Source organism: Eulemur rufifrons, chromosome 3 (assembly GCF_041146395.1).
Source record: "Eulemur rufifrons isolate Redbay chromosome 3, OSU_ERuf_1, whole genome shotgun sequence".
Classification (NCBI taxonomy): domain Eukaryota; kingdom Metazoa; phylum Chordata; class Mammalia; order Primates; family Lemuridae; genus Eulemur; species Eulemur rufifrons.
This window is the reverse complement of record NC_090985.1, coordinates 23545814-23571722: the sequence shown is the minus strand read 5'-3', so window position 1 is coordinate 23571722 and position 25909 is coordinate 23545814. Positions and strand designations below refer to the sequence as shown.

The following is a 25909-nucleotide window of genomic DNA, read 5'->3' as shown; positions in this document are numbered from 1 at the left end:
CTGAAATTAAAGTAGAACTAGTGCTGGCTCTGAATACAACCAAAACAGCATTTTCTCCCACAAATCAACAGCTTGGCCACGCACACAAGGTAACTTTTTAAAAGCACATTAATACAATAGTGTAAAAAACAAAGTCCTCGAGGTCATTGAAATGTAAATTATGTTTAACACGTGTAACTAGGTAGTGGTGACATCTATTTCTGCATGTAAAATGTAGTGTCTCCTTACCTCACTAGGACGCTGAGAGCTCCTAGTGGAGTCACTAGCGTGGCTGGTGCAAATGCGTACGCAGCGAAGTTGGCCACCTCACCAGCTCCCACTTGAAGAGAAAACAAAACAAAAGCTCCCAGATAGGAATATATGTATTACCTTGGAAATACCTGCATTTTATGCAACATCTATATGTTATTTCAACTGTATTTAGTAACTTCTACATTTTCTCCTATTAAAAAGGGTCAGGGGTCTAAATTTCTAACAGAACAGAGTCTAAGTCAATTAGAAATAACCCATATCTATAATTTTAAAGAGATATTTATATCCTAGGACAACAAATACAAATCACTTAAAAGAAGTCAACACTGATGTAAAAAGTCTTTTTCAATGGCTCCTCTTTTTAAAAACCCAACTTATTATATGCCAGGTACTGTTCTAGAATCAGGAAATACAGCAGGGAGCAAAAGTTTTATGAGCATGATCCCTTTAGTAAGGGAAGACAGACAGACAGACAAACCAAACACGTGTCAAGAAGCTAAAAGTGCTATGAAAAGGCTGGGCACGGTGGCTCACGCCTGTAATCCCAGCACTTTGAGAGGCCGAGGCAATGTCTCAAATCTTTTTACCCAGGATACTCTGCCATCCCTAGTTATCCATGACATTGATTTAAGGTAAAAAAAAAAAACAAAAACAAACAAAAACAAACTTGGAGAAAGTCTCACTTTCTGGATTTAGTCTGTCTGCTTCCATTTCCTATGTGCTATCTGTTCTGCCTAGTCTATATTCTTCTTTCTCATCTTTATTGCTTTAAAAAATAATTTATCATTCCATTCTTTCCTCCATTCATTAGGAATTACACACTTGTTCTATCTTTTGACTGAATACCAGCGAACTGCAGTCCCCAAACCCCGCTGAGAAACCTAGGGCTGCACGGCAGGAAGTGAACCAGTAAAGCTTCATCTGTATTTACAGCCACTCCCCATCACTTGCATCACCACATAAGCTCCACCTCCTGTCAGATCAGCGGTGGCATTAAATTCTTATAGGAGCGCAAACCCTACTATAAATTGTGCATGTAAAGGATCTAGGCTGCACACTCTTTATGAGACTCTAATGTCTCATGATCTGAGGTGGAGCTGAGGCGGTGATGCCTAGCACTGGGGAGTGGCTGCAAATACAGATTATAATTAGCAGAGAGCTCTGACTGCACAATAAATGTAATACACTTGAATCATCCCAAAACCACCCTTACACCACGCCCCCGTCCGGGAAAAACTGTCTTCCATGAAACCAGTCCTTGGTGCCAAAAATGTTGGGGAGCACCACCCTAGAAAATACAACACGTATCCTTAGCCTGTCAAGTCTATAATGTTAATGTTTAGCTTTGCTCTCCTTCCAGATATTGCCAGAACCTTAGAACCCTTTAATCTAGTTTCTCCCTTCCACTTTATTTGTTGCAAATCTGTGATCTTTTCTTTTGCAAATCTGTAATGTTGCTATAGTCCAGTCTTATTGTTAGAACTACAGTTCCTTGTAGTAAGCACAGTTGTTTTATTGTGTAATATTGAACGCTGTTAAAATTTTACGTATGGATGTTTTAAGTCCATGAGCTATTTTTTACTAATTTTTTTCATCAGCACTACCTTGGATGTACTCACATACTCACCAATCTTCCCTTCCTGTATCTCTAAACTTTCACCTAAATCAATTTCTTTCTGCTAACTAAATACTCTTTTAAATTTGCTTTAGTACAGTTACATTATCAATTTATTTGTCTAGTTTTAATCTTGAAGGATATTTTCACTGAGTAGAGAATTCTACTGCCAGCTACATTTTTAGCACTTTGAAGCTGTTATTTCCAACTTGTTTATCTGCTTCCAGTGTTGGTGAAAACTAAGCTGTCAATCCAACATTTTTTTCCTGACTGCTTTTAAGATATTCTGTCTTTGGTTTTCCATCAGTTTTACTATATGGTTAGGTCCAGTTTTCCTTTCACAGATTCTGCATTGGTTTTGTGGTGCTTCTTGAATCTGTGGTTTGATAACTGGTCAGTTTTGGAAAATTCTCAGCAATTCAAAAACTGCTTCTCCTCCATTCTCTTTATCCCTTCTTATTCTAAAACTCCAATTATTCTCTGAATCCTCTAAGTTCCATAGCGTCTTAACTGTATTTTCCATCCTTTTGTCTATGCTTGCTTCATTCTAGATAGTTTCTTCCAAACTACCTCCAGTTTACTGTATCTCCTCAGCCTTACCAAACCCATAGTTAAGGCAATTCATTCAATTTTCATTATTGCATTTTTTAATTCTATGTCTTTTTAGTTCTTCTCCAAATATATAATGTTACTATAGTCCAGTTTATTGTTAAAACTACTGTTCCTTCTAGTAAGCACAGTTGTTTTATGGTCATACACTTCCAATATCTGTAGATCCTATGGGCCAAGTTTCTGTTTTTGCTAAATTTTCTTAATCTCATATGCATTTATTTATTTATTTTTGTTTTATTTTTTGAGACAGGGTCTCACTCTACTGCCTGGGATAGAGTACAGTGGTGTTATCATAGCTCAATGCAACCTCAAATGCCTGGGCTCAAGCGATCCTCCTGTCTCAGCCTTCTGAGTAGCTGGGACTATAGGTGCACACCATCATGCCCAGCTAATTTTTCTATTTTTTTGTAGAGACACATTCTCACTATGTTGCTCAGGCTGTTCTCAAACTCCCGGCCTCAAGTGATTCCCCCCCCCCCCCCCGTTTTTATATATATCTTTTCTTTAATTACTTAATAAAACTGGCCAGGTGTGGTAGTTCACGCCTATAATCTCAGCACTTTGGGAGGCCAAGGCAGGAGGATTGCTTGAAGCCAGGAGTTCCAGACCAGCCTGGGCAACATAGCAAGACCCTGTCCCTACAAAAAATAAAAAATTAGCCAGGCGTGGTGGCACATGCCTATAGTCCTGGCTACTCAGTAGGCTGAGGCAGGAGGATTTTTTGAGCCCAAGAGTTCAAGGTTATAACAAACTATGATCGGACAACTACACTCTAGCGTGGGTGACAGAGAGACACCCTGTCTCAAAACAAAAACAAACAATATAAGGTGAAGAGTATATCTTCAACAGAGAATTTTTACCTTCTTCTGCAAGGTGCTCTTTGCAGAAGTTCAGGACCTAGCAATTCAGGACCAAGACTAGAGTTATACAGTACACACAAATGATCAGATGGTGTACACTCCCTGCTTCACTCCCAAGGTATAGCCTTCCCAGAGTACCAGCCCAGAGCAGGTGGTTATTTTCTATTCTTGGCAGCACCAGACTCTGACCCTTGTTAGTCCAGTTCAAAGGTTCACTCTATCTGTCAGCTGAGTCCTCTAGAGTCTGCAGTTACCTCTAGTGCATGAGTATCTCCAGCTTATCCTTCTGAGCTCTAATCCTTTACCTGATCTTGGCCAGGTAATTAATTCTTCACTGTCATGTTAGCTCTTTGATACTTTTAAAAGGATGATTTTTATATTCTGTCCAGCTTTTCAACTTGTTTTCAGGAGGAATGTTGATTCAATTACCTAGTCCACCATTACCATAAACACTATATTGTTTTTGCTGTTCAAAAGTTTTACATAAAATGTTATTCTCAAGGTCACCAAGGACTCCCATATTGCTAAACTCAGTGATCACTTTTCGATTCTCATTGTACCTATTCCACATCAGCACCATCTGACCTCAGCGAGCACTCTCCTCCCAAAACACTTTCTTCACTTGGCTCCCGTGACACTAGGCTCACTTGGTCTCCTCCTACCACTCTCACTGTTCCTTTTCAGCCACTTCCCACTCTGCCTCCTGAGCTCTAAATGGACTTAGACTGCTCTCAGGTCTCTTGATCTTGGGCTTTTTTTCCTATCTATTCTCAGTTCCTACACAATTTCAGCCAGTCTTGTGACTTAAATAGCAAAGATGACTCCCAAACCTTTTATCTCCAGCCTGGACCACTTTGCAGAATTTTAGGCCTGCTTATCTAATTACTAACTTGACATATCTACTTCAGTATGTTATAAGCATTTCAAATTTGAACATATCCAGACCAAACTCCTGGTATCACCCCATCCCATCAGCCTAGGTCCTTCCTGTAGTCTTGCCATCAGGTAAACACCAACTCAATTCTAAGCCTTGTTTTTTGTTGAGACAGAGTCTCACTGTGTGTTGCTGGATAGAGTGCACTAATGTCACTGTAGCTCACTGCAAGCTCCAACTCCCGGGCTGTAAGTGATCCTTCTGCCTCAGCCTCCCAGGTAGCTGGGACTACAGGTGCACGCCACAATGCCCAGCTGGGTTTTGTTGTTTCGTGTTATTTTTTTTTTTCTTTTTCTTTTTGGTAGAGACGGGGTCTTACTCTTGCTTAGGATGGTGTTGAACTCCTGAGCTTAAGCAATCTTCCTGCCTTGGCCTCCCAGAACACTAGGATTACAGGCGTGAGCCACCACGCCTGGCCAACAGCAACTCAATTCTCCTAGTTACTATGGCCAAAAACCATCATGTCATCCTCAACTCTTCTCTTTCACACCCTTCATTTTGGTCAGTGAACAAATCTTGTCAGTTCTACCTTTAAAACATACCCAGAATTCTATGGCTTCTTACTGTACTCACTGCTACTGTTCTGGTCAATCATCACCTCTTGCTTGATTATTGCAATAGCCTCCTACCTGGTTTCTCTGCTTCTGCCCCTATGCATTCTATGCCTCAACACAACAGCCAGAGAGATTCTATTAAAACCCAAGACAGATCATGTTACTCCTCTGCTCAAAAGTCTCCAATGACTTCCCATCTAACATAAAAGTCAAAGTCCTTTCCATGACCTACCTACAAAGCCCCACATGATCTGGACCCTCACAACTTCTCTGAACTTACCTCCTGTTACTTCTCCCCACATTCGTTCCCTTACTGCTACTTTTGCCTCTTTAATGTTTCCTGAGGTTTTTAGTAATCTAGTGCTGCAAAACAAGCACCCTAAAATTTGGCAGTTTAAAACAATCATTTACTCTCATGGTTTCTGTTGGTCAAGACTTAAGAAAGGGGTCAGTAAGGAGGTCTCACTCGAGGTCTTTCCACAGATTGCAGTCAAGATTTAAACTGAAGGCCGGGCATGGGGGCTCACGCCTGTAATCCTAGCACTCTGGGAGGCCGAGGCAGGTGGATCGTCTGAGCTCAGGAGTTTGAGACCAGCCTGAGCAAGAGTGAGACCCCGTCTCTACTAAAAATAGAAAGAAATTAGCCAAAAAACTAAAATATATAGAAAAAATTAGCCGGGCATGGTGGCGCAGGTCTGTAGTCCCAGCTACTCGGGAGGCTGAGGCAGAAGGATCACTTGAGCCCAGGAGTTTGAGGTTGCTGTAAGCTAGGCTGACGCCACGGCACTCTAGCCTGGGGAACAGAGTGAGACTGTCTCAAAAAAAAAAAAAAAAAAAATGATTTAAATTGAGGCTGCAGTCATCTGAAGGCTGGACTGGAGCTGGAGTCCAAGGTGGCCCATTCACATGGGTGGCCAAGTAGGTACTGTCTCAGTGAGAGCCCAGGGACTTCTCTACAGGCCGCTTAAGTATCCTCACAACACAGTAGCTGGCCTCCCCTAGAGCGAGTGATCCAAGCAATCAAGGAAAAAGCTGCAATGCCTTTTATGACTTAGCTTCAGAAATCATACATCATCACTTCCATGGTATTCTTTGATCACACTGGGCCAGCAATAACTCAATGTGAAAGGAGATTAAGCAAAAGTACACATACCAGGTGAAAGTTACCGGGGCCATCTACCTATCACACCTTAATTGGCCAGGCACTGTCCCGCTTCTTGGCATTCACACTTACTGTTTCCTCCTGCTTCAAATTATTTTCCCCCAAATATCCATATGGGCAGATCCTTCACTTCCCTTACGTCTTTTATGCAAATATCTCCTTGGTGAGGCTTGATCTGGCCCCCATTTAACATTTTAAACCTATCTATCCTCCATTTTACATGCCCCTTTCTGACTCTACTCCTCCTCCTTAGCATTTATGGCCACACACGTGCACAAACATTTTAACTTATTTATCTTGTTTATTGCTTGTCTCCCATCAAGAATGTCAGCTTCATGTGGACAGGGATTTTTCAGTGTTTTTCTTTCACTAATGTACTCCAGCACCTAGAACAATACCTGGCATATGAGAGATGATCAATAAATACTGTAGAACCATCAAGGCTCAGCGTTTTAAGGATAATTTTTTCCATGTACGTTTTTAAAGGTAATCATCAAAATAAGTATGGATAGTCTTACCAAATGCATACCTACTTCCTTTTCTACTGGAATGAGAATAGAGGAAGACAACTAAAAACAGGATTTTTCTAAAACCTTTCACTTTCAAATTTGCCTTCTTAAATTGAGCAGAATTTTAAAAAATACATAGATGTATCAAATGTTTTAATCCGATGGAGAAAAAAGTCTTAGCATTCAAATTAAATATGCTATTAAACTGCTGAATGACTTTCACAGGCTTGAATATTATACATTTTAGTTTTGTTAAATAAAAAAACACGATTTATTTAAAGTTTTTATATTTGCTAATAATATGAGGCTATAACACTATTTTAACATATAGCTATAATATTTTCTTTAAATGTTGTCTATACATACTTGACAGCAGTCCAGCCCACCACAACCATTCTTTAAGATATGCATGGCCACCTTGACCTGTGAATGAAGAAATATTTCACATCTTTGGAAGATTATCAGACTCTTGTATAAATTATGGCAACTACTAGTAATAACAGATTTAAAAACATCTCAGTTGATTATTACTTTATTTTTGTTGTTTTTTGTTTTTTTGAGACAGGGTCTCACTCCGTTGCCCAGTCTAGACTACAGTGGTGTCATCACAGCTCACAGCAACCTCAAACTCCTAGGCTCAAATAATCCTTCTGCCTCGGCCTCCCAAATAGCTGGACTACAGGCATGTGCCACCACACCTGGCTAATTTTTCTATTTTGTGTTAGAGATGAGGTCTCGTTCTTGCTCAGGCTGGTCTTGAACTCCCGGCCTCAAGCAATTCTCCCACCTTGGCCTCCCACAGTGTTGGGATTACAGGTGTGAGCCACCTCGCCCGGCCCATTACTACTTTAAAGGTTTCTGCATAATTGTTTAAGGGGATTTCTCAGATAATAATTTTATGATTATCTTGGAAAAGAGGATGTGAGGATCATGAGAATGTTAGAAAAATGTTTAGGTTTACACTAAACATTAAGTGATCCTGCACTTGAGTGAAGGACCTAAATCAATCCTTATATTCAGCTCATACTTCCTTCTTTTGTTTTGTGAACTCAGCTTGAACAAAGTAAAAAAATTGAACCAATAAGAAGAGCCCAACTTCAAATCAGTTACTCTGAAAGTAGATAAGCCATTTGGGTGTGGGTAAGCCCCACTTACGAGGCAGTAACCTTGGAGACAGTGGTCCTGTGCTGACCAGATGTAAAGAGCAGGCACCTCTCACAGTCTGGGACTGCCAAGATGCACATCCTGCTTTTTCCTTGGCTTTCCTTTTGATCAAACTAATAGTCAGAAAGCAATCAGTACTTAAACCACTATCCAAAAGAAAAAGCCAAGGTGAATGAATCCTTTACAAGCATATCCAGCATGGACAATGAGAGTATCAGTCTTAGGACAAAAAATGAGGGACAGGGAATAAGCAGTAGATGCCATACTTTCTCCTCTGTTCACTAAAACCTAGTAGAGGCCACTGTTTTATGTTTTAAGACAGCTGAATTAGGTTTAGCTATGGAGATGGCACAGAGAAGAGAGTGAGGAAATATTTACTGCCAAAGCAGGTATATTCATGAAGTCCAATCAGGTCTAGAATTGAAGCAGAGGCAGAATGATGGGATGTGACCATAATGCCACATAACACTGAGAGCTGTCATGAATGCCTCAGACAGAGGTGTCAGCGGGGACAATCACATTGACTATCCCTCAACGTCTTATGACTTGTCAGCAATTCCTGGGGAAACAACCTACAACAGAAATTCACTGAACTGGGTCCTTCAAGCCAGGGAAGCTCTCTTTCCTTCCTGCCAATTTGAGATCATCAGAAAAAGTGTCTAAGGTAAAAGTCAGAACTTTTACTATCATGAAGAAAAGACCCCAGCCTTCAGTAAGTTCTGATTCTAATCATGGACCCTTATTTCCTTCTCTTAAGACATACTGAAACATAAAGAAAAGGCTGGATATTAATTTGCCATTGGTCCCTGTTTCCACTTTGATAACAACTGCAGGAGTTAACTAATTTTGACATCTTTTCACTTTTTATTTTTTTATGACAAAACTGATGTTTGATTCTCTATAAACATTTACAACTCTTGAACAGTCCAAAGTTTCAAATATACTTACTAGGAATGAAGAAGTGGTCTTCCACAAAGAACATGAGTATGTAAGCACATACTGATACCATTTCAAAGTTACATAGGGCATAACATACCTGCTCTCATAGAGCCTTTTCTAGCAAGTCGCAGAAGACCTTTTTTTTTCAAAATGAAGCTTCCTCCAATGAAAATGCTGGAGCTCATAGCCAATCCCAGACCAATATAAAAGTCATATTTTCCACGCTCCTGGCTCATTTCGTTTGTTACTTAAGAGGTTCCTGTGAAGCACATTGATCACAGAACAGAGAAGAAACTGCTGGTACTAGAGGCAGGATGATGCAGTCTCCAAATCTAAACAATACAAAATGAAATGAGATTTTCATAGAATGATCATGACAGTTCACATGCAATTCAAAATTTTACTCCATTTCTCTTCTCATAAAGGAAAAATATTTTCTTCATTACTAACATTGATAATAAATATATTTATTATTTAAATTTAGCACCAGTTTTTCCAATTATGGCAAAAGATGGGATCATGATACAAAATAAAGTTTAAATTGATTTTATCAACTCTGATTCTATATTTAAAAAAAGTTTCCAGTCTTATTCAATGGTCCATTGTAATCAAACTTTGGCAATGAGGAAAAAAAAAATTCTACAGAATAAAAAATCAGGCCTGGCCGGGCGCAGTGGCTCACACCTGTAATCCTAGCACTCTGGGAGGCCAAGGCGGGTGGATTGTTTGAGCTCAGGAGTTCGAGACCAACCTGAGCAAGAGCGAGACCAGGTCTCCACCAAAAAAAAAAAGAAAGAAATTATCTGGACAACTAAAAATATATAGAAAAAATTAGCTGGGCATGGTGGCGCATGCCTGTAGTCCCAGCTACTTGGGAGGCTGAGGCAGAAGGATTGCTTGAGCCCAGGAGTTTGAGGTTGCTGTGAGCTAGGCTGACGCCGCAGCACTCCAGCCCGGGCAACAGAGTGAGACTTTGTCTCAAAAAAAAAAAAAAAAAAAAAAAGGCCGGGCGTGGTGGCTCACGCCTGTAATCCTAGCTCTCTGGGAGGCCGAGGTGGGCGGATCGTTTGAGCTCAGGAGTTCGAGACCAGCCTGAGCAAGAGCAAGACCCCATCTCTACTAAAAATAGAAACAAATTATGTGGACAGCTAAAAAATATATATAGAAAAAATTAGCCGGGCATGGTGGCGCATGCCTGTAGTCCCAGCTACTCGGGAGGCTAAGACAGGAAGATCCCTTGAGCCCAGGAGTTTGAGGTTGCTGTGAGCTAGGCTGACGCCACGGCACTCACTCTAGCCTGGGCAACAGAGTGAGACTCTGTCTCAAAAAAAAAAAAAAAAAAAAAATCAGGCCTAACAATATACAAATCTAGTTTATCAGTACATTTATCAATTTCACAAATGTGTCCTTTTGAATAATCTACACAGAGAAACTCAAAATTTTCCACCCATACATTTTCTTCTTAGAAATATATGTGGATATAAGCATAAGGTATATTATTTAGCCTATCTCGGGATGTGTTGAGAGAAAGCAGATTTCACATTATCTTGTTAACAGAGGATGACTCCTAGGGTGTGTAATGTAGTACTGGTGGCCTTTACAGAACACAAGGACCTAGATAGTTCAATCCACAAAACCACCTGCAAATTTTTTTTCCAAATAGCCAATGCGTGAACTCAGCTGACCAATGAACTAAAGCAAAGCATGGATAGCAGAGAAAAAAATAGTACTTAGCAACAAGGCTTACAATTGGTTATAATTAACTGCCAGTCCAACTTTCCAGTATGTCTTGGGATTTTTAGTCCCACAATTTGGTCCAACTTTCTCATATGTCTTACGATTTTTAGTCCCACAATTTAACTACTGAGTCCCAGAACTAATCTGCAATTCATTCAGAATCCTTGCTAACTAGCCAAGTTTTTTCATTCATCAAGTTACAGACCCTAGCATGCAACCAAATCAACTTAAACTCCTGTGCACCTAGCCCCTCAATTACTTTATCCACCCACCCTAATGGCATTTACTGGATATACAATGCTCTAAGTGCTAAGCATTATTCTAAGCTCTCTGGATACAATGGTGATTGCTTTTAGTCTTAATGCTTAATGATTAATAGCTTTAGTCTTAAGGGTCATTAGGGAGATAGATAAGAGACAGTTAAGTAGGGGGTGGTAACATACTAATAATAAACACAGTATTATTACACTGAGTTGATATCAATCCAAACACAAGTGCTTTTTATTTGCCTGCTGAGGAACATTATGGTTCCTGTACGCTTCAATGAGAAGACTATTCTTCCTCACCTCACTGATCGGAGGCTTGGCCATCAAGCATGCTTTGCCCAATGGGAGGCAGGTATAAGTGACACAGTGCCAGTTTCCAGTCCAGACCTAAAGAGGCCCCTCATACTTCAGCTTGAACCTTTGCACACTGCCATCACCTTGTGAAGAGCATATCCTGGGTAGCCCATTGATCACAACAGAGTGAAATGCACAGAAAAGAATTATCCCAGCTGACCCACAAAACTGTATGATCATAAATGCTTATTCCCATATGCCACTGAGATAGCTAACATATACATGAATAGGTTTATTATGCTAAGTATAAAATTTCCACCCTGGTTTTTAAAAAAACAAAAATTATCTGCAGAAAATAGAGATCCCTATTAAAGCTGGGTGATGGCTAAACAAGGGTTCACTGTATTTGATACAGTTTGAATGTTTGTCCCTTCCAAATCTCATGTTGAAATTTGAGTTCCAATATTGGAAGTGGAGCCTGGTGGGCGGGATTTGGGTCATGGGGGCAGATTCCTCACAAATGGCTTGGTGCCCTCCCCCAGGTAATGAGCATTTTATTTATGGTCAGCCTCATAAAATTAAATTCTCAAGTTCTATCTTCGAAGATAAACATTTTAAGTTCCTTAAAGACAATTACTTTGGTTCTTTGCAGTAGCTTCTTCACAAAAGGCACTCGTTTATGATGGCAAATTTGATTTATAAGCCTTTCTAGAATTAAGGCTATTTGGTTATTTGTTCACTCATGGAACTATACCTCTGTGTATATACGTGCAGATGAGAAAGCAACATAAAATTTGCAAGCCTTCAAATTATAAAGTAGCCTTTAGTCACTAAAATAAGAAAATGAATTATCTCATATTGACTTACAGTTTGAAAATAGGACAACAGTGTGAATGTCCCAAAGGGAATATGTTGCTTCGTTACTCTCAGACTTGGTGACACTCTGCTCCCACCCTCTGTAACTCAAGGTCGATCACAGCTGGGAGAGACTGCAACAGAGAGATTTTTATTCTTAAGGATTAGCCATGAGGCAGGGGCAGGCTTAAAGACAGCTAAATAAAACTTTGCTAAATTTCACTTCAACTAGGTTCCCAAACCAGAGATGACAGTTGGTAACCTGCCCACCTTACTACTTAGAGGGGCGCAGGTGGAGTAAACCCTATTAGGTTTATTTACATGTGGCCATTTGTTCAATACACATATAGAGCAGCTATTATGTGTCAGATACCGAAGTTATAATGAAGATCAAAGGTCCCATCCTCAAGGACTCCACAGCCGAGAGAATTAAACATTCTAAAAACAACCCATTGAAATTTTAAACACACTTTTAAAGACTCTCAGAATTTTTAGCTTGTTCTAAATTTTAACAAACTTGATTTTCACAACTGATTTTACTATATTTATGAATACTTATAATGTAAACTTTCATTAAATGAAAGCATATTGAAAAAGAATAAATACATCTCAAAGAAAATAAAATGAAATTGGTCCACCTTCTTAAATAATGTGGAGGAACAGGTAATTTAAGGAACAGGATAAAATGGTATAGTGGCCAATCACAGTGGCTCATGCCTGTAATCCCAGCATTTTGGGAGCCCAAGGCAAGATCACTTGAGCCCAGGAGTCTGAGACTAGCCTGGGCAACACAGGGAGACCCTGTCTGTAAAAAAATTAAAAAAAAAAAAAAAAAAAAAAATTAGCTGGTCATGGTAGTGTGTGCCTGTAGTCCAACTGCTCGGGAGGATGAGGCAGACTGTTTGAGTTCAGGAATTAGAGGCTGCAGTGAGTTATGACAGTGCCACTGTACTCCATCCAGCTTGGGTAACAGAGTGAGACCCTGTCTCTTTAGAGGGAGGGAAGGAAGGGAAAGGAAGGGAAGGGAAGGGAAAGGAAGGGAAGGGAAGGGAAGGGAAGGGAAGGGAAAGGAAGGAAAGGAGAAAGAAAAGAATGTACTAGTATTCTAATGAGGAAAACCTAAATTAAGATTTGCTTTCCAAGATGACTAACAGTAAGCAACACAATGGCCAAAGTCAGCAAACTTTAAAAATTATACCAACTGAAGTACATATACAGCTTTACACTTGTCACAGTACTTCTGACATTTCACTGTCACAAAGGCTTGAAAAGGTATGTGGTAAGGGCCAATGATGATGTGACACAGAGATGCTAAGTAACTTGTCACCCAGCTGGGGTTAGCACAGGTTCCTCAGCCTTCTGTCTTTCCCACTGGAGTCTCATTTTAGTCCCAGAGGCAGGACACAAGCAAGTTGCAGCTCGGACCAGGCTCTCAGTGCAGGTGGTCTTCTCTGCCCCATCTGCTTCTCCGTGCACTCTGACAATGGCTTCACCATCATCACTCAGAGTGGACACAAGGGACAAGAGTGCCAAATGGCTTCTACCTTTGAAATGTGGTCTTGTGCCTGCTCTGCTGACCAGACCCTGCACCTTCGTGTATCTCCCAACCCTAGTCCAGCTTAAATGCATGACGCTGCCTTGCTACTCTATAAAACACATCTCTGCCAGTCTCATTCTTTTGCTTAAAAATTTAGAATGACTACCAGCTGTTGACAGCAAGAAGTCCAAATTTTGTAACCTAGTAACTAAGACCTTTTACCATTGGTTACAAATATACCTTTTAAATCTTATCCCCCAATACTATTTCACATACCCTGTGTTCTACCCAAGTCAGCACACTGTTGCCATTCTAACCTATTCCTACTTTTCCTCCTCCGTATTTTTGTCTACACTACCCTCTCAGTTCGAAAAGCACCTCTGCAAGGAAGCCCTGCTTGAATCCCACAAGCCAGAGTCATCACAAAATTTCCTGAATTCCCTAGCCTTTAACCTACACCTCTCTTTGGACACTACTTTTCTAGTCTGTATTTCAGTTACTTATATACATAACCCATATCACCTTCACTGTGGCTCCCTGTGAACAGGTGGTCTGCCTATATCACTTACTTAACCAACAAAGATTTACTGAGTACATACTACACTCTAGGAATAGGGGTACAACAGTGGATAAAACCAAAACCCTAACCTCATGGAGTTTACCTTCTGTTGGATGTAGGGTGAAACAATCAACAATAACAACAAAAATGACATTATAGTGGAAAGTGGTTAAATGCTACAGTGAAAATAGCCTGTTAAGCTCACTGGGGAGTTGTATTTTAATCAGGGTGGTTAGGAGGACTTGCTGAGGAAGTAATATTGAGCAAAAGCTTCAAGGAGATGGGAAAAGAACAAAGCAGAGAGAGAAAAGAAAGTGCAGAGGCTCTGAGGTACAAGCACATGTACAGTTTTCTAGGAAAAGAAAGGCCGCTATGGCTTACCCTGAGTGAGTGAGGGTAGGTGAGATATCATGGCAGAGTAAAACAGTGGGCGTCAGATCATGTGGGGCCCTACAGTCTACATGCAAATTCAAAAGACATGGAACAGATCTGTAATCCTTTTGCAAGGTCATAATTTATTTTTCTCTAGAACCATTATAGAACTTTAGACAGTTGTTCTATTTCAGGTTTATTTACATAAAACAAATATAGTCAGATATACAGAAATGTTTAATGCTGAGCATGCTCTAGTCCGAGGGGTGCTCTTGGTTCTACAATACACACAGGTCCTCTTTTTTAGCTTGTTATCAAGTAGCGGCTTCTATTTATTTTTTAAATAAATTTGTGTATGTTTGAGGTTTACAATATGATGCTACGGGATACATATAGTGAAATGGTTACTAGAATGAAGGGAATTAACATAACTATCACCTTAGTTACATTTTTGTGACAAAAGCAGTTAAAATCTACTCAAAAACCCCTAATACAACGTTATTACCTATAGTCCTCACATTGTATACTCCATCCCCAGACTTGTTCATCCTCTATATCTGCTACTTTGTACCTTTGATCTACATCTCCCATTCCTCCCCCACCTTCACCCCCCAGTAACAACTGCTTTATTCTCCACAGAGAAGTCTTTCTGCTCAATATCACAAAATACACCAAACAAATCAGAGTTTAGATGAAGATTATACCTTCTATGAGGGAAAAAATGTTGTATTTAAAGTCGTGTGTTTTAAATATGAGTTAACTAGTTTATACATTAAAATATGAGGTCTGTCCAGAAAGTATCCAGCCATGTAATATGAAAAATGGAGACATCTATTGAAGAAGATACAAGATATGCTGTAAACAGGACAATGATGCCTCAGTCCCCTTCAAAGTAGGCACCTTGGGACCTCAAACATTTCTCCCAGCATCTCTTCCACTGTTCAAAACACTCTGTGAAATCCTTTGTTGGAATCGCCATCAGCTGCCTCATCGTATTTCCCTGAATCTCACTGATAGTGTGAAATCTCTTCACTTTCAAAGGTGATTTCAGTTTTGGGAAAAGCCAGAAGTTACAGGGTGCCAAATCTGGGCTGTTAGGGGGGCTGGGTCATCTGGGTGATTTGATGTTTCGCAAAAAAACTCTGCATGAGACCAGACGTGATGCATGGGCAGGCACATTCTCATGAGGAAGCTGCCAATCACCAGTTGCCCACAGCTGTTATCCTTTTCATCGCATTGCATCTCTTAACTGACAAAGAACATTGAGGCAGCACTCATTAATTGGCCCAGAAGAGCATACTCATGATGGACAACACCTTCTGAACCAAAAAACACACTTAACATGGTCTTTTTTTTTTTTTTTAATTTTTATTTTATTTCCCCCTGTCAATGTCAAGATTAACATGGTCTTCATCTTGCTGCGACTTTGCCACACTTTCTTGGGTGTGGAGAACCAGATGACTTCCATTGGGACAACTGGGCCTTGGTTTCCGGATTCATCTCCGGTTATGACCTCCTTGAGAAAATCTGGTTCACTGGTAGTGGTTTGAAGCAAGTCATTAGCAAATGCAACACGATGTTCCTTCTGCTCTGGTAGCAGAAGCCATGAAACGCATTTTGCTACTACACATTTCATGCCAAGATCCTGCATCAAAATCTTGGACACAGTAGTTTTTGGAACCCCCAGATCGGCTTCTAGTTCTCCCACTGTCAGTGGCTGATCTTTATTGATTGCAGCCTGTACATGTTCAACATTCTCAAGTGTTTGGCTTGTTTCAGGCCTTCCAGAAAATGGATCACTTTTAACAGATTCTCAACCATCTTTGAAGCATTTGTGCTACACTTTTATTTGCACTGCACTCATTGCATCGTCCCCAAAGGCCTTTTGAATCATCCGAATAGTTTCCCTGGAGGAATGTTCAAGCTTAACACAAAATTTGATGCAGATTCATTGCTCTACTTGCTCAGTCATTTTGAATGCAACGGCCACAGAGTACACATGCTCACCCAACAGCATCTAGTACCCCACTGACTAGTACGATGAAGTCATCATTGTTCACATATACGCTACAGTCCACTCTCCTTGGCTGCCAGGTGTCATCGATATTGTGCAAACTGTTCTTGTTATATTAACAATGACTGAATACTTTCCAGACAGACCTCATATCCTGAAAGCAAGTGAAATTCTTTTTTATTATTCTTGCTCTCTAACAATAACAGCTACCAGTTATTGAGCCCCTTCTTAGGTCCTGTTTCAGTGATTTATATCCATAATTTCTATTCTACACAATAATGAGAAGATGGTATCATTCATTATCCCCACTTTACAGCTAAAGAAACCAAACCTCCCAGAGGTAAAATCAAAATGCAGAGGTCACACAGAAAAGTAAGTGGACTCTACTTCTGCAATTGGCTGCTGCCACATCATAACAAAACTTTAGAGTTCTCAGTCTTTACTTCTGCTTGGTTTTCACTGCTATCTAAAGTCAGCTTTAATTTTTTTCCAACCTCTCATTTGGCTAATTATTCTTAAATGCAGTACTGTACTTACAAATACTACAGAATCTAAATTTCCAGCCCTAATTTAACAACATTAGTTATAAATTAAAATATTAACTTACATGAAAATTTAGTATGGTCTCTATTATGAAAAAAAAGGAAGACGATTTATTCACTCTCATTTCCTAGTAAATACTACCCTTTATTTCCTTTTAAATCCTGGCAGAGTAGCTCCAGCCTGAAAAGAAGAAAATACAGAAGTAGGCAAAAGGACTGAATGGTTACCAAGTTCTTTTTAAAATTTGGTTACTAGCCTCCATACGTATTTTATTAACCAATTAACATGAAACCTACTCAATCGAGCATAACATACTGCTTCAACAGACAGCTTACTGGAATGAAAGATCTCTCACTCTCTCATATTTCCTCTTATAACTTAAAAAAAGTACTAACTGGGCACATGGTATATACAAGATTTCTAGAAAAAGAACTTAAGATGTAGTCCTGTACTAAATGAATTGACAATCTAGTAAAGAAATTAGAGAGGAACAAACAAAAAACTAAACATACAGTTTTGTGCAATCGTGTGGAGAGGGAAACAGGATTCCGCGCTTTCACAAGAGGGAATTAAAACAGCCTTGTTCAAAACGTTACAGCACACTTCTACGGTTTGTTCAACTGTCAGTTATTACCCCTGTAGTAGCTGAAACCATCTCCTAAAATTCACCAAGACAAATAAAACCATTTCAATGAACTTAATGAACGTGCGCCCCTGGCAGGGCCAACCAAAGGGCCAGGTTTCCGTGGGATTTGAATGGCAATCCGATTCACTCTGGGCTTCCTTAACTCAAAACACCCGGAAAGGAAAATTGCCCCTGAAAGGCCCTTCCCCGACCCAAAACAGGCAGGCTCGCCTGCAAGTCAGCCCCGCCTGCAAGTCAGCCCCTTCGAGCTTGCCTGAAAGGAAGGAGTGGCGACCTCACACCAGTCAGCAGGCCAGCCGCGCCGCTTCTCCTAGGCAATCTGGCCCCAGGCACCTCGGCTCACACCCCCGCACAGGCCGCCCCCTCCTGCGCTCGCGAGGCCACCGCCTTCGTCGCCGTCCAAAGAGAATTGCGAGCATCCGGGGCTGCAGCCGTGCACACCGCCTCATCCATGAGGAAGAGCCGAGGGGAACCTGCCCCAGACGACCTACGGCCCCGCCTCCACCGCCACCGCGACCCACGGCCACGGCGCGGAAAACTTGGGCGCGGCCGAATGACGCAAGAGCCCGCGCGCGCGCGCGCGCAGTTGTGCGCGTGCAAGGCCCCGCCCCCGGTGCCCTCTAGCGCCGGTTCCGGTTTCTTCACGAGGCCCCGGTCAGCTGAGCGCAGAGGGCGGAGCGTGGAGCACGGGGGCGGGTATTGGGCGGGGCAGGGGGCGGGTATTGGGCGGGGCAGGGGGCGGGTATTGGGCGGGGCAGGGGGCGGGTATTGGGCGGGGCAGGGGGCGGGCCGAAGGGGGAAGGGGATGGCAGGCAGTATAGTATTTTCCAGGTGGCGTTTCCTGACTGAGTGATCGAAGTCAAAGTTCCGTGCGGCGCTTATTTAAAATTCGAATTCACAGGGGCGGTCAGCATGTGAAGCTGTATTTTGAGCGCTGTCCTGGGAGATGCCCTAGGGCACTAAAGGGCAAGGGGCGGGGCTCGGGGCCGGCGGAAGAAGCCGGGGCGGCTTCTTTGCCTTTGGGCGCTTTCTCCCCAGATGCTAATTGACCAAATTCCGGAATAGATGCGAGTTTGTGGTTTAGTGAAAGCCCTTCTGGAAACACTTGAAGTGGAGATTTAGTTTTCAGGAGATGCATAGGAAACCCACTGTTAGGCTATCCTTCCTTGGCTCCTCCTGGAATGGAGAAGCTTTGTGGAACCCACCATCTTGGTTGCCCCCAAAGAAGACAAAGACATGGTTCATTCATAAGAAGCGGGAAAGAGCAACTGGCTAGATCGAGAGTGAGGTCTGCCAATAAATCAATGATTCCTTGGCTACAGGTACGTGTAAGAGTCCCTTGGGGATGTTGTTCCAGGTGTGACTAGACACAAAAACACTATTATGTGAAACTTAGATTATTTGGGGTGAGAATCTTTATAAAATGCATTATATGTTTATTGAAACAAAACGCCAAATACTATTTACCCTTTTCAGACTCTAATCCTATTGGACTATTGTGTTCTAGACTGTATACACAGCCCCTGACCACTATGGTATTGATATAGGTCACTATGCAGCTTCTAATTTGAAAGCTTTTAAGCTCTTGAGGTTGGCAACCAGACACCCATGCATCTTAGAATTGGCTTACTTTTTTGGTCTCAGCCAGTTTCTAGCTAGATGACATGGTCAGGTAAGTAATTACGCTGACTACTGAAAGATGGTTGGCAAGATGGTGTCTGATGATGTGTTGGATTGATGAAAAATGACTGATTATCCACCCATCCATTCACCTGCGCATTTTGCAGTGACTTTGCAGCTCCACTCTGGCCCCTGAATCTGCACTGGGCTTGAGACTGGCTTTGGCCAAGAAAATGTAGCAGTTCCCATGGTGAGAAGCCTGGACCAGCTTGCTGGAGGAGGGGACCACGTGGAGTAAGGTGAGTGGCTAACCCATGATTGAGACCAGCGATTGAGCTAAGTTGGTCACAGTGAGCAAAACTACCCCATTGACCCATAGACACATGAGGAAGAATAAAATGATTGTTGTCTAAGCCACTCATTTTGGGGTGGATTGTTATGTAGTAATAACTGATAAAAATGCCAACAGATACCTCTAGGTAGCAGATGAGTAATAAAGAGTGGTTGGTTCATATGGATAGGAGTGCTTAGACATCAATATGTTCATTTAACCTAACAAATGAATTTGCTTGTAGCTCTTTTCTGCCAGTGTTTAAATCATCCCACAGAGAGCTCTGCCTCATCTAATCAGCTTTCTGTCATCACAGTGGGCCAAAGACTCCTCCTCCTTATCTGGACCTCCCACCGACACTTAATGTCACATTGTGCAGTGTGTTGTCTTTATAAGTGTATATATGTACTTGCTAATATGAAACAGGCTCCTTAAATGCCCACATCACTTCTCCAACACATGATGTACATCTTGTATACTGAGTGTTCAAGCAGTCATCATGAGATATTTTTAAAGTTTTAAAACTCTAATTCCTTCTTATACACTGCTGGTGGAACTGTAAAATGGTACTACTTCCTTGGAAAACAGATTGACAGTTTCTTAAAAAGTTAAATGTACACCAACCATATGACCTGGCAGTTCTATGCCTAGGTATTTACCCAAGGAAATGAAAGCATATATCCATAAAAAGACTTGTAAATGAACATTCCATAACAACTTTATTTGTAATAGTTAAAAAACTGGAAACAACCCAAATGTCCATCAACTAGTGAATGGATAAACAAACTGTGGCATACCCTATAATAGAACAGTACTCTGTGATAAAAGGGAATGAACTATTGATACATGCTATATAACATGGCTGAGTCTCAAAATAATTATGTAAGGGGAAGAAGCCATACCAAAAAATCAGAGTATATACTAAATGATTACATTTAAAAGTCTAAGAAATGGAGGTTAATATACAATGAATGAAAGCAGATGAATGGTTGCCTGGGACTGGAGGGGGCAGGGAGGGTGGATTACAGGTGGGTCCTAAAGGAACCCTGGGATGACAGATATGTCCACTGTTTTGCTCATGATGACACTTTCATCATATGACATATCAGAACTTACAAAACTATACTTTTTATATATGTACAGTTTATCAGATGTAAATTATACCTTAATAAAGCTGTTGAAATCTTCTTTGTCATTGTTACACAAACATAGGCAAGACTTATTCAACAGTTTTTTTAAAAATCATATATTAGGAAATCCTTTTTTTGTATTAGGAAATCGTATAGTTTTCTTAAGTATAATTAGTTCCCCAATTACTCTCATGTTTTGGCTTTGTTACTACCAAAGCATAAGAACTGCATAGCAGATGATCACTTTTTCTTTGGCTCAACTCCCTATCACTCAAATTTGCCTTTTGCCCCTCCAAGGTGAACAGTGGCATTCTCTGGCATTTTAAAACATTAGTATTAGATTAATGCTTTTCAGTTAATACTGTTGACTTTATTCAAGGCCATATATGACCTATAAATGTAGTAGGGCATTTTCTAAAACATTTGTTGTTAGGGTAGGGGAAAACTCTCTGAAATAGATAGGAATTGTAAGGCGGGCACCCCTTCCCTCCCTAAAGAAAAAGAAGTCCACAAGACTGCCAAAACTTAACTGCTGGGCCCAGCTAAGTTAAAGAATAACCACACCTAGATAAGAGAAGTTTCGGTTCCTGGAATCCATACATACCACCAGCCCCTCCTAGTTCTCAATACCCACCCTAAAACCATAACGGAAAATTCCTAACTCTTTGTGCCAAAACTCTTCGTGCCAAAAAACCCCCATCCCCCAACTTTAAAAACATATATAAGCCTACTCAACTCTCCTGGGCGGTGCAACTTCTCGGGCCTCTCTCTCCCGGCACTTGTGAACCTCGCCCAGGCCCCTCTCTTGGGACCCATTACCTTTGTCCTGGAGCACTCAAATAAAGCCTTGTTGCTTGCCCCTTTCCACTCTGCTCGTCTTTCTTTCTCTGGCACCAACCATCCAAAAACCTTACAGGAATAACTCAAAGTGTGCTCGTCTTAATCCTCAAAAGCTGTACCTTACATGGCAAAAGGGACTATGCAGAAATTGGGGATCTTGCCGTGGGGAGATGATCCTGGATTGTTGTGGGGGTCCAAGATAATCATACAGGTCCCTATGGGAGGGAAAGAGGCGTGTCAGAGTCAGAGAATGAGCTGTGATGACAATGGTCAGAGCGATGTGACATTGCTGGCTTTAAAGATGGAGGAAGGAGCCGAGACTACAGGCGTGAGGGCAGCCACTAGAATCTGCAAAAGTAGGGAATGAACTCTCCCTTAGAGCCTCCACAAAAATGTCGTTCTGCGGACACCTTGATTTTAGCCCAGTAAAACCTGCGTTGGACTTCTGACCTCCAGAACTGTGAGATAATAAACCTGTCTTCATACACCACAGTGTGTGTTGTAACTCATTAGAGCAGCAGTAGAAAACTGATATAGTGAGTAAGTATGCCAAATTAAGGGAAGGAGAAGATACTGAGATTCCCCAAATGTCTTCACCAAAAATAAAAAAGATGTAGTTTTATAGATGGGCAATTAATAGTTTGACCTTTCCTCCATCCTCTGGCCCATCATTTCACTTACTCTACAGACTCACTGTTTTTGTCACTTCTTGGCATCACACCTACCTTGCTCACCACAGTCCAGTTCTATTCCCCAGTCTTTCTAGTGAGCAATGCTGGAATTAATCCCTCTTTTCTCTAAAATGCTAATACAGATAGGTACCTAAATATTTTCTTGACTGTGCCTCACCTCTCCAACTAAAAACTCTTTTGAAACTACCATGTGAGGTTCAAAATAATGGTGTACAAGTAAGTGTGGCTAGCATTACAACAAATATGCCAACAATGTCACATCTAAGGGTCATCAAACAGGGGTGTGACTAAGCAACAGAGAAACTCTATGACAAGGTCCTTGGAAGACAGGGACCATGCTTGATTCTGTGTGTTCCTCAGAACCAGGCCCAGCACTCGCATTCAACAGCCTCCATGTTTGGCTTGCCCCCAAGACAGATGGACAGGTAGAAATTTTCTACACTGTTATGGAGACCTAGGCTATTCATTTCTACAAAGAAAGTAGGAAAAAATTGAGGAACTGGGATGATCTGGAACCTGAGACTACACAAGCATTTCAAGTAAAGGAAAAAAAAAATCAACAAGTATTCAGCTAGAAATAAGTTATTTTATTTTAAAACACATACATATTAATAAATATTACTGGAAAACTTAATAAATAGCCTTTTTTATTAACATAAGGCAATTACAACATGCCATGACTACTTCTATAAAGCAAAACATAAGCAAGTCTTAGCCATTGACAAATGTATGTATGCTAATTGGAAGCTCCCCTGATACATTTACATGAAAAATTTTTATGTAACCAATGTTTGACATTTTTAATCTAGTTTTCTTCCTCTCTTTCATGATTATATTCCCCATTTTATAAGAAACTAATAGTTATCCTTTAGAAAGGCAAAAACACTCAGGAATGCTACTGAAAAACAAAACCCTTAAATTATTTTTGTAAAGTGCAAAAACACTGACAGGGTGGGGGGCAAATTATTATATTCTGACAAATAAAGGAAATATTCTGAACTTTTCAACATGACCCTTTGGCACTAGTGGTTTGGGAGCTCCTAACATTCGCCTGGTGTCAAATAGTTCATCATTAGGGTTGAGCTGCTTGTAAGCATGAAGTTCAGCGTCAAACATTACAAATCCAATGCCACAGAATCCATGGGTTTCACAGGCCATTAAATCTTCTGCAGAACACAGACCTAGGCAGAATGCCAGCAGAGCTCATTACACCATCAGAATGTGATCTTTCAGTGCAGCTTTATAAAATCCCTGTTTAATGTCCATTATTTTACAATAGGATATATAAAACCTTCCCTTTTAAAACAAAAAAAAGGAAAATTAAAGCTTCATGGAATCATGCAAACTTCACATCCAGCACCTCTTCTGCTCTCTCAGTGTTCGAAGCTGCGTATTCTGCAGCGCAATCCTGAGCAGACTCCTCGGCCAGCTCGTGCCAGTCAAGTTCCCCCCGTGTCACTCCCAGAGCACCCTGAACATGCTGCTCTCCCTGGAGGCCACTGGAACATTGCTAAAAGTGCTAGCACGATCAATTTGGAGAACCATCTCACCCCTTTAGAGGTAGAAAAACTGAGGCACAAAAAGGTTAAGTAACTCACCTATATTTGCACAATTCAAGGAAAAATAGAGAAAAGAAGAAATAAATCCTTCTCCCTGGCTCATGCTCTGGGCCTAGACTCTGCTTTTTAATTGCTTTGGGTACATTTGAAACAGCTGTTTATTTACATGATCCTTGTTTTACTGAATAACAACTTTTTACTAGACAACATTTTTTGACGTAACAAAGTTACATTTTCTTAAAATATAATTCTTTTGTTGCATGTGAGAAATGTGTATGAAAATAAATGAGTCGTGGTACTGGGCCAAATTCTCATTCCTGTTCCTATAATTCTTAATCTTTTCAAGTATACAATGGAGGTATAAGAATCTGGCCAGATATGAAAAGTCACCTGTAAGCTAAAGGACAGACTCTTAAAATTAATCACCAGTACAACTGTGAGGTGGAAGTGAGGAATACAAAAAAATTGAGGTATTTTATATGATAAACTGTCTTGTGGTGTGACTGGTGTGCAAATTGGTCTTTTCTTTCCAACTCAAGTTAACAGAATCTAGCTATGAATATGAGTAAAACATACAAAAATGAACAAGCATAGGAGGAAGGTCAATGCTAAGGAGTTAATGATACATTTTTGGTCCCTGAGAAGGCAGAACACCAAGATTCCATCTAATCCTGCTTGATGAGTGAACAATCTCCTTGGTGTCAGACGCACTGAGAAAGACAACTCCTTCAAACATGGAAGCCAATCCATATAGTCGTGAACAGACCTCAAACCAGAATGTTCTTCTTCTAGTTTCCTTCTTGGTCACAGGAAGCCTAAGTCAGGATCAAGTGGCATCAGAGAAGAGCAATAGGCGTGGCTCTGTGAACCATCACAGCATTCTCTAGATTCTATTCTTCTATTTAATAGATTAGTTGAGCAGCTTGGAAAAGAGGTATCATCTCCCAGCAAGAATTATGCTGCAAGCCAGTAGCCTGTGCTTAACACCTGTTTCCATGGACTGAGTGTCTGTCTGCACCTGGGAGATGCTGTATCTCCAGGGCTTGACAGAAGTCTAGGAACTGGCCTCTAGAAGTCAAGCACAGTACTTACAAAGAACCGAGCTATTTAGGAAGAAGGAAGATGAGAGGTGACTGTACATTTGAGCAGTGCTCTCTTCTATCAGAAAACAGACGTGAAACCCAAAGAAGAACAAAGACCAACACATTATTGCAGGGATGAACTTCTGGAAATACAACTTGGCTTGTAACAAATTGGCTTGAAAAGGAGGAATCAAAAGAATTTTTCTTATTGCCAAACAAAGAGCAATGAAGTATATTTATTTCCCTAACATTCTAATAATATGAAAAGATCGGAATGAGAGTCTGAGTGATGATGAAGGTGACTAGAAAACAAGATTCCTCCAGAAATTCCCTGCAAGGGCAGTGCCTCACTCCATGTGTGTCAGAGAGCAGCCTGACCTCCCCTTTCCAGAAGCTTCTCCCCAAAGACTGAGTGGTCTTGCAGACCAGCAAAAAACATTCCAGGGTGGTCCCTTGGTGCTGGGTTTGGGTTAGAATCCTTAATTGGCCCTACAATTCATCAACAGGAAGCAATCTTTTCAAATGCAAAGATTCAGATGAGAAAACAAGGCATTGTCCAAGGAGGAGAGGAAAGAAATGGTCTATTTAAGTATCTATCAAGAGTACACCTCCAAATTGTGATCTACAACCTTTGATTTTAGAGAAGACTTGGAAACAAGTATACAGTAGGGTGTTTTTTCCTCAAAGAATAGTGTAATAATGAAAATGTTTCATGTGCATTTACTTTTGGAAAGACCAATGAGAGACCCGTCTCCATTCCAGACCCTCTGTCCAAAGCTCTCACCCAGGGGCTTTTTTTCCTTTGCATTTGCAAATGAATTATGAAAATATGAATTTATACAATAAATGCTATTAAATCAGGAGTTAAACGCTCTATGTTGAACTTGAAAATTAGATCATTAAATCACTGGTCATTTCATTTGCTTTGAGGCTACTGTCACACACTTGAAAAACAATGGATGATATGAACTTTTTTCCACTGGAAGAAAAGCTATGTAACCTACAGAAGTATCTGCTGAACAAAAATAAACCTGGGAGAGTCTAACTGTCCCAGGACCAGTCACCTTCAAGAGGAGATGAGCTATTAATACTTTGAGATTTTGTTTTACACTAAAAAAATCACAGGAAAGATCATCCACCACCTCTGAGCATCAATGGTATAATTGTGGATTAAAATATAATATGGTACATCAATGACTGTGTTTAAAGTAAGCTTCACATGTGAGTTGTA

The 25909-nt window shown here is 40.8% G+C and overlaps 1 protein-coding gene across 5 annotated transcripts in view; it reads right to left on the bottom strand.

Moving 5' to 3' along the window:
* The window catches only part of NIPA2 (NIPA magnesium transporter 2), a 38559-nt gene extending 20642 nt beyond the window's left edge, over positions 1-17917 (bottom strand). For 3 of the 5 annotated variants that reach the window (XM_069466716.1, XM_069466713.1, XM_069466712.1), the window contains exons 1-6: positions 17291-17334; positions 16843-16958; positions 11766-11887; positions 8699-8933; positions 6865-6921; positions 229-319 (exon numbers count right to left, since the gene is read on the bottom strand). In XM_069466716.1, coding sequence (XP_069322817.1) covers positions 229-319; positions 6865-6921; positions 8699-8837 — 287 coding nt within the window. In that variant the 5' untranslated portion in view covers positions 8838-8933; positions 11766-11887; positions 16843-16958; positions 17291-17334. Of the gene's footprint in view, positions 1-228; positions 320-6864; positions 6922-8698; positions 8934-11765; positions 11888-16842; positions 16959-17290; positions 17338-17677 lie in introns of those variants that run through there. The other 2 variants (XM_069466714.1, XM_069466717.1) reach the window with 2 other exon arrangements.
* Positions 17918-25909: the final 7992 nt, after the last annotated feature.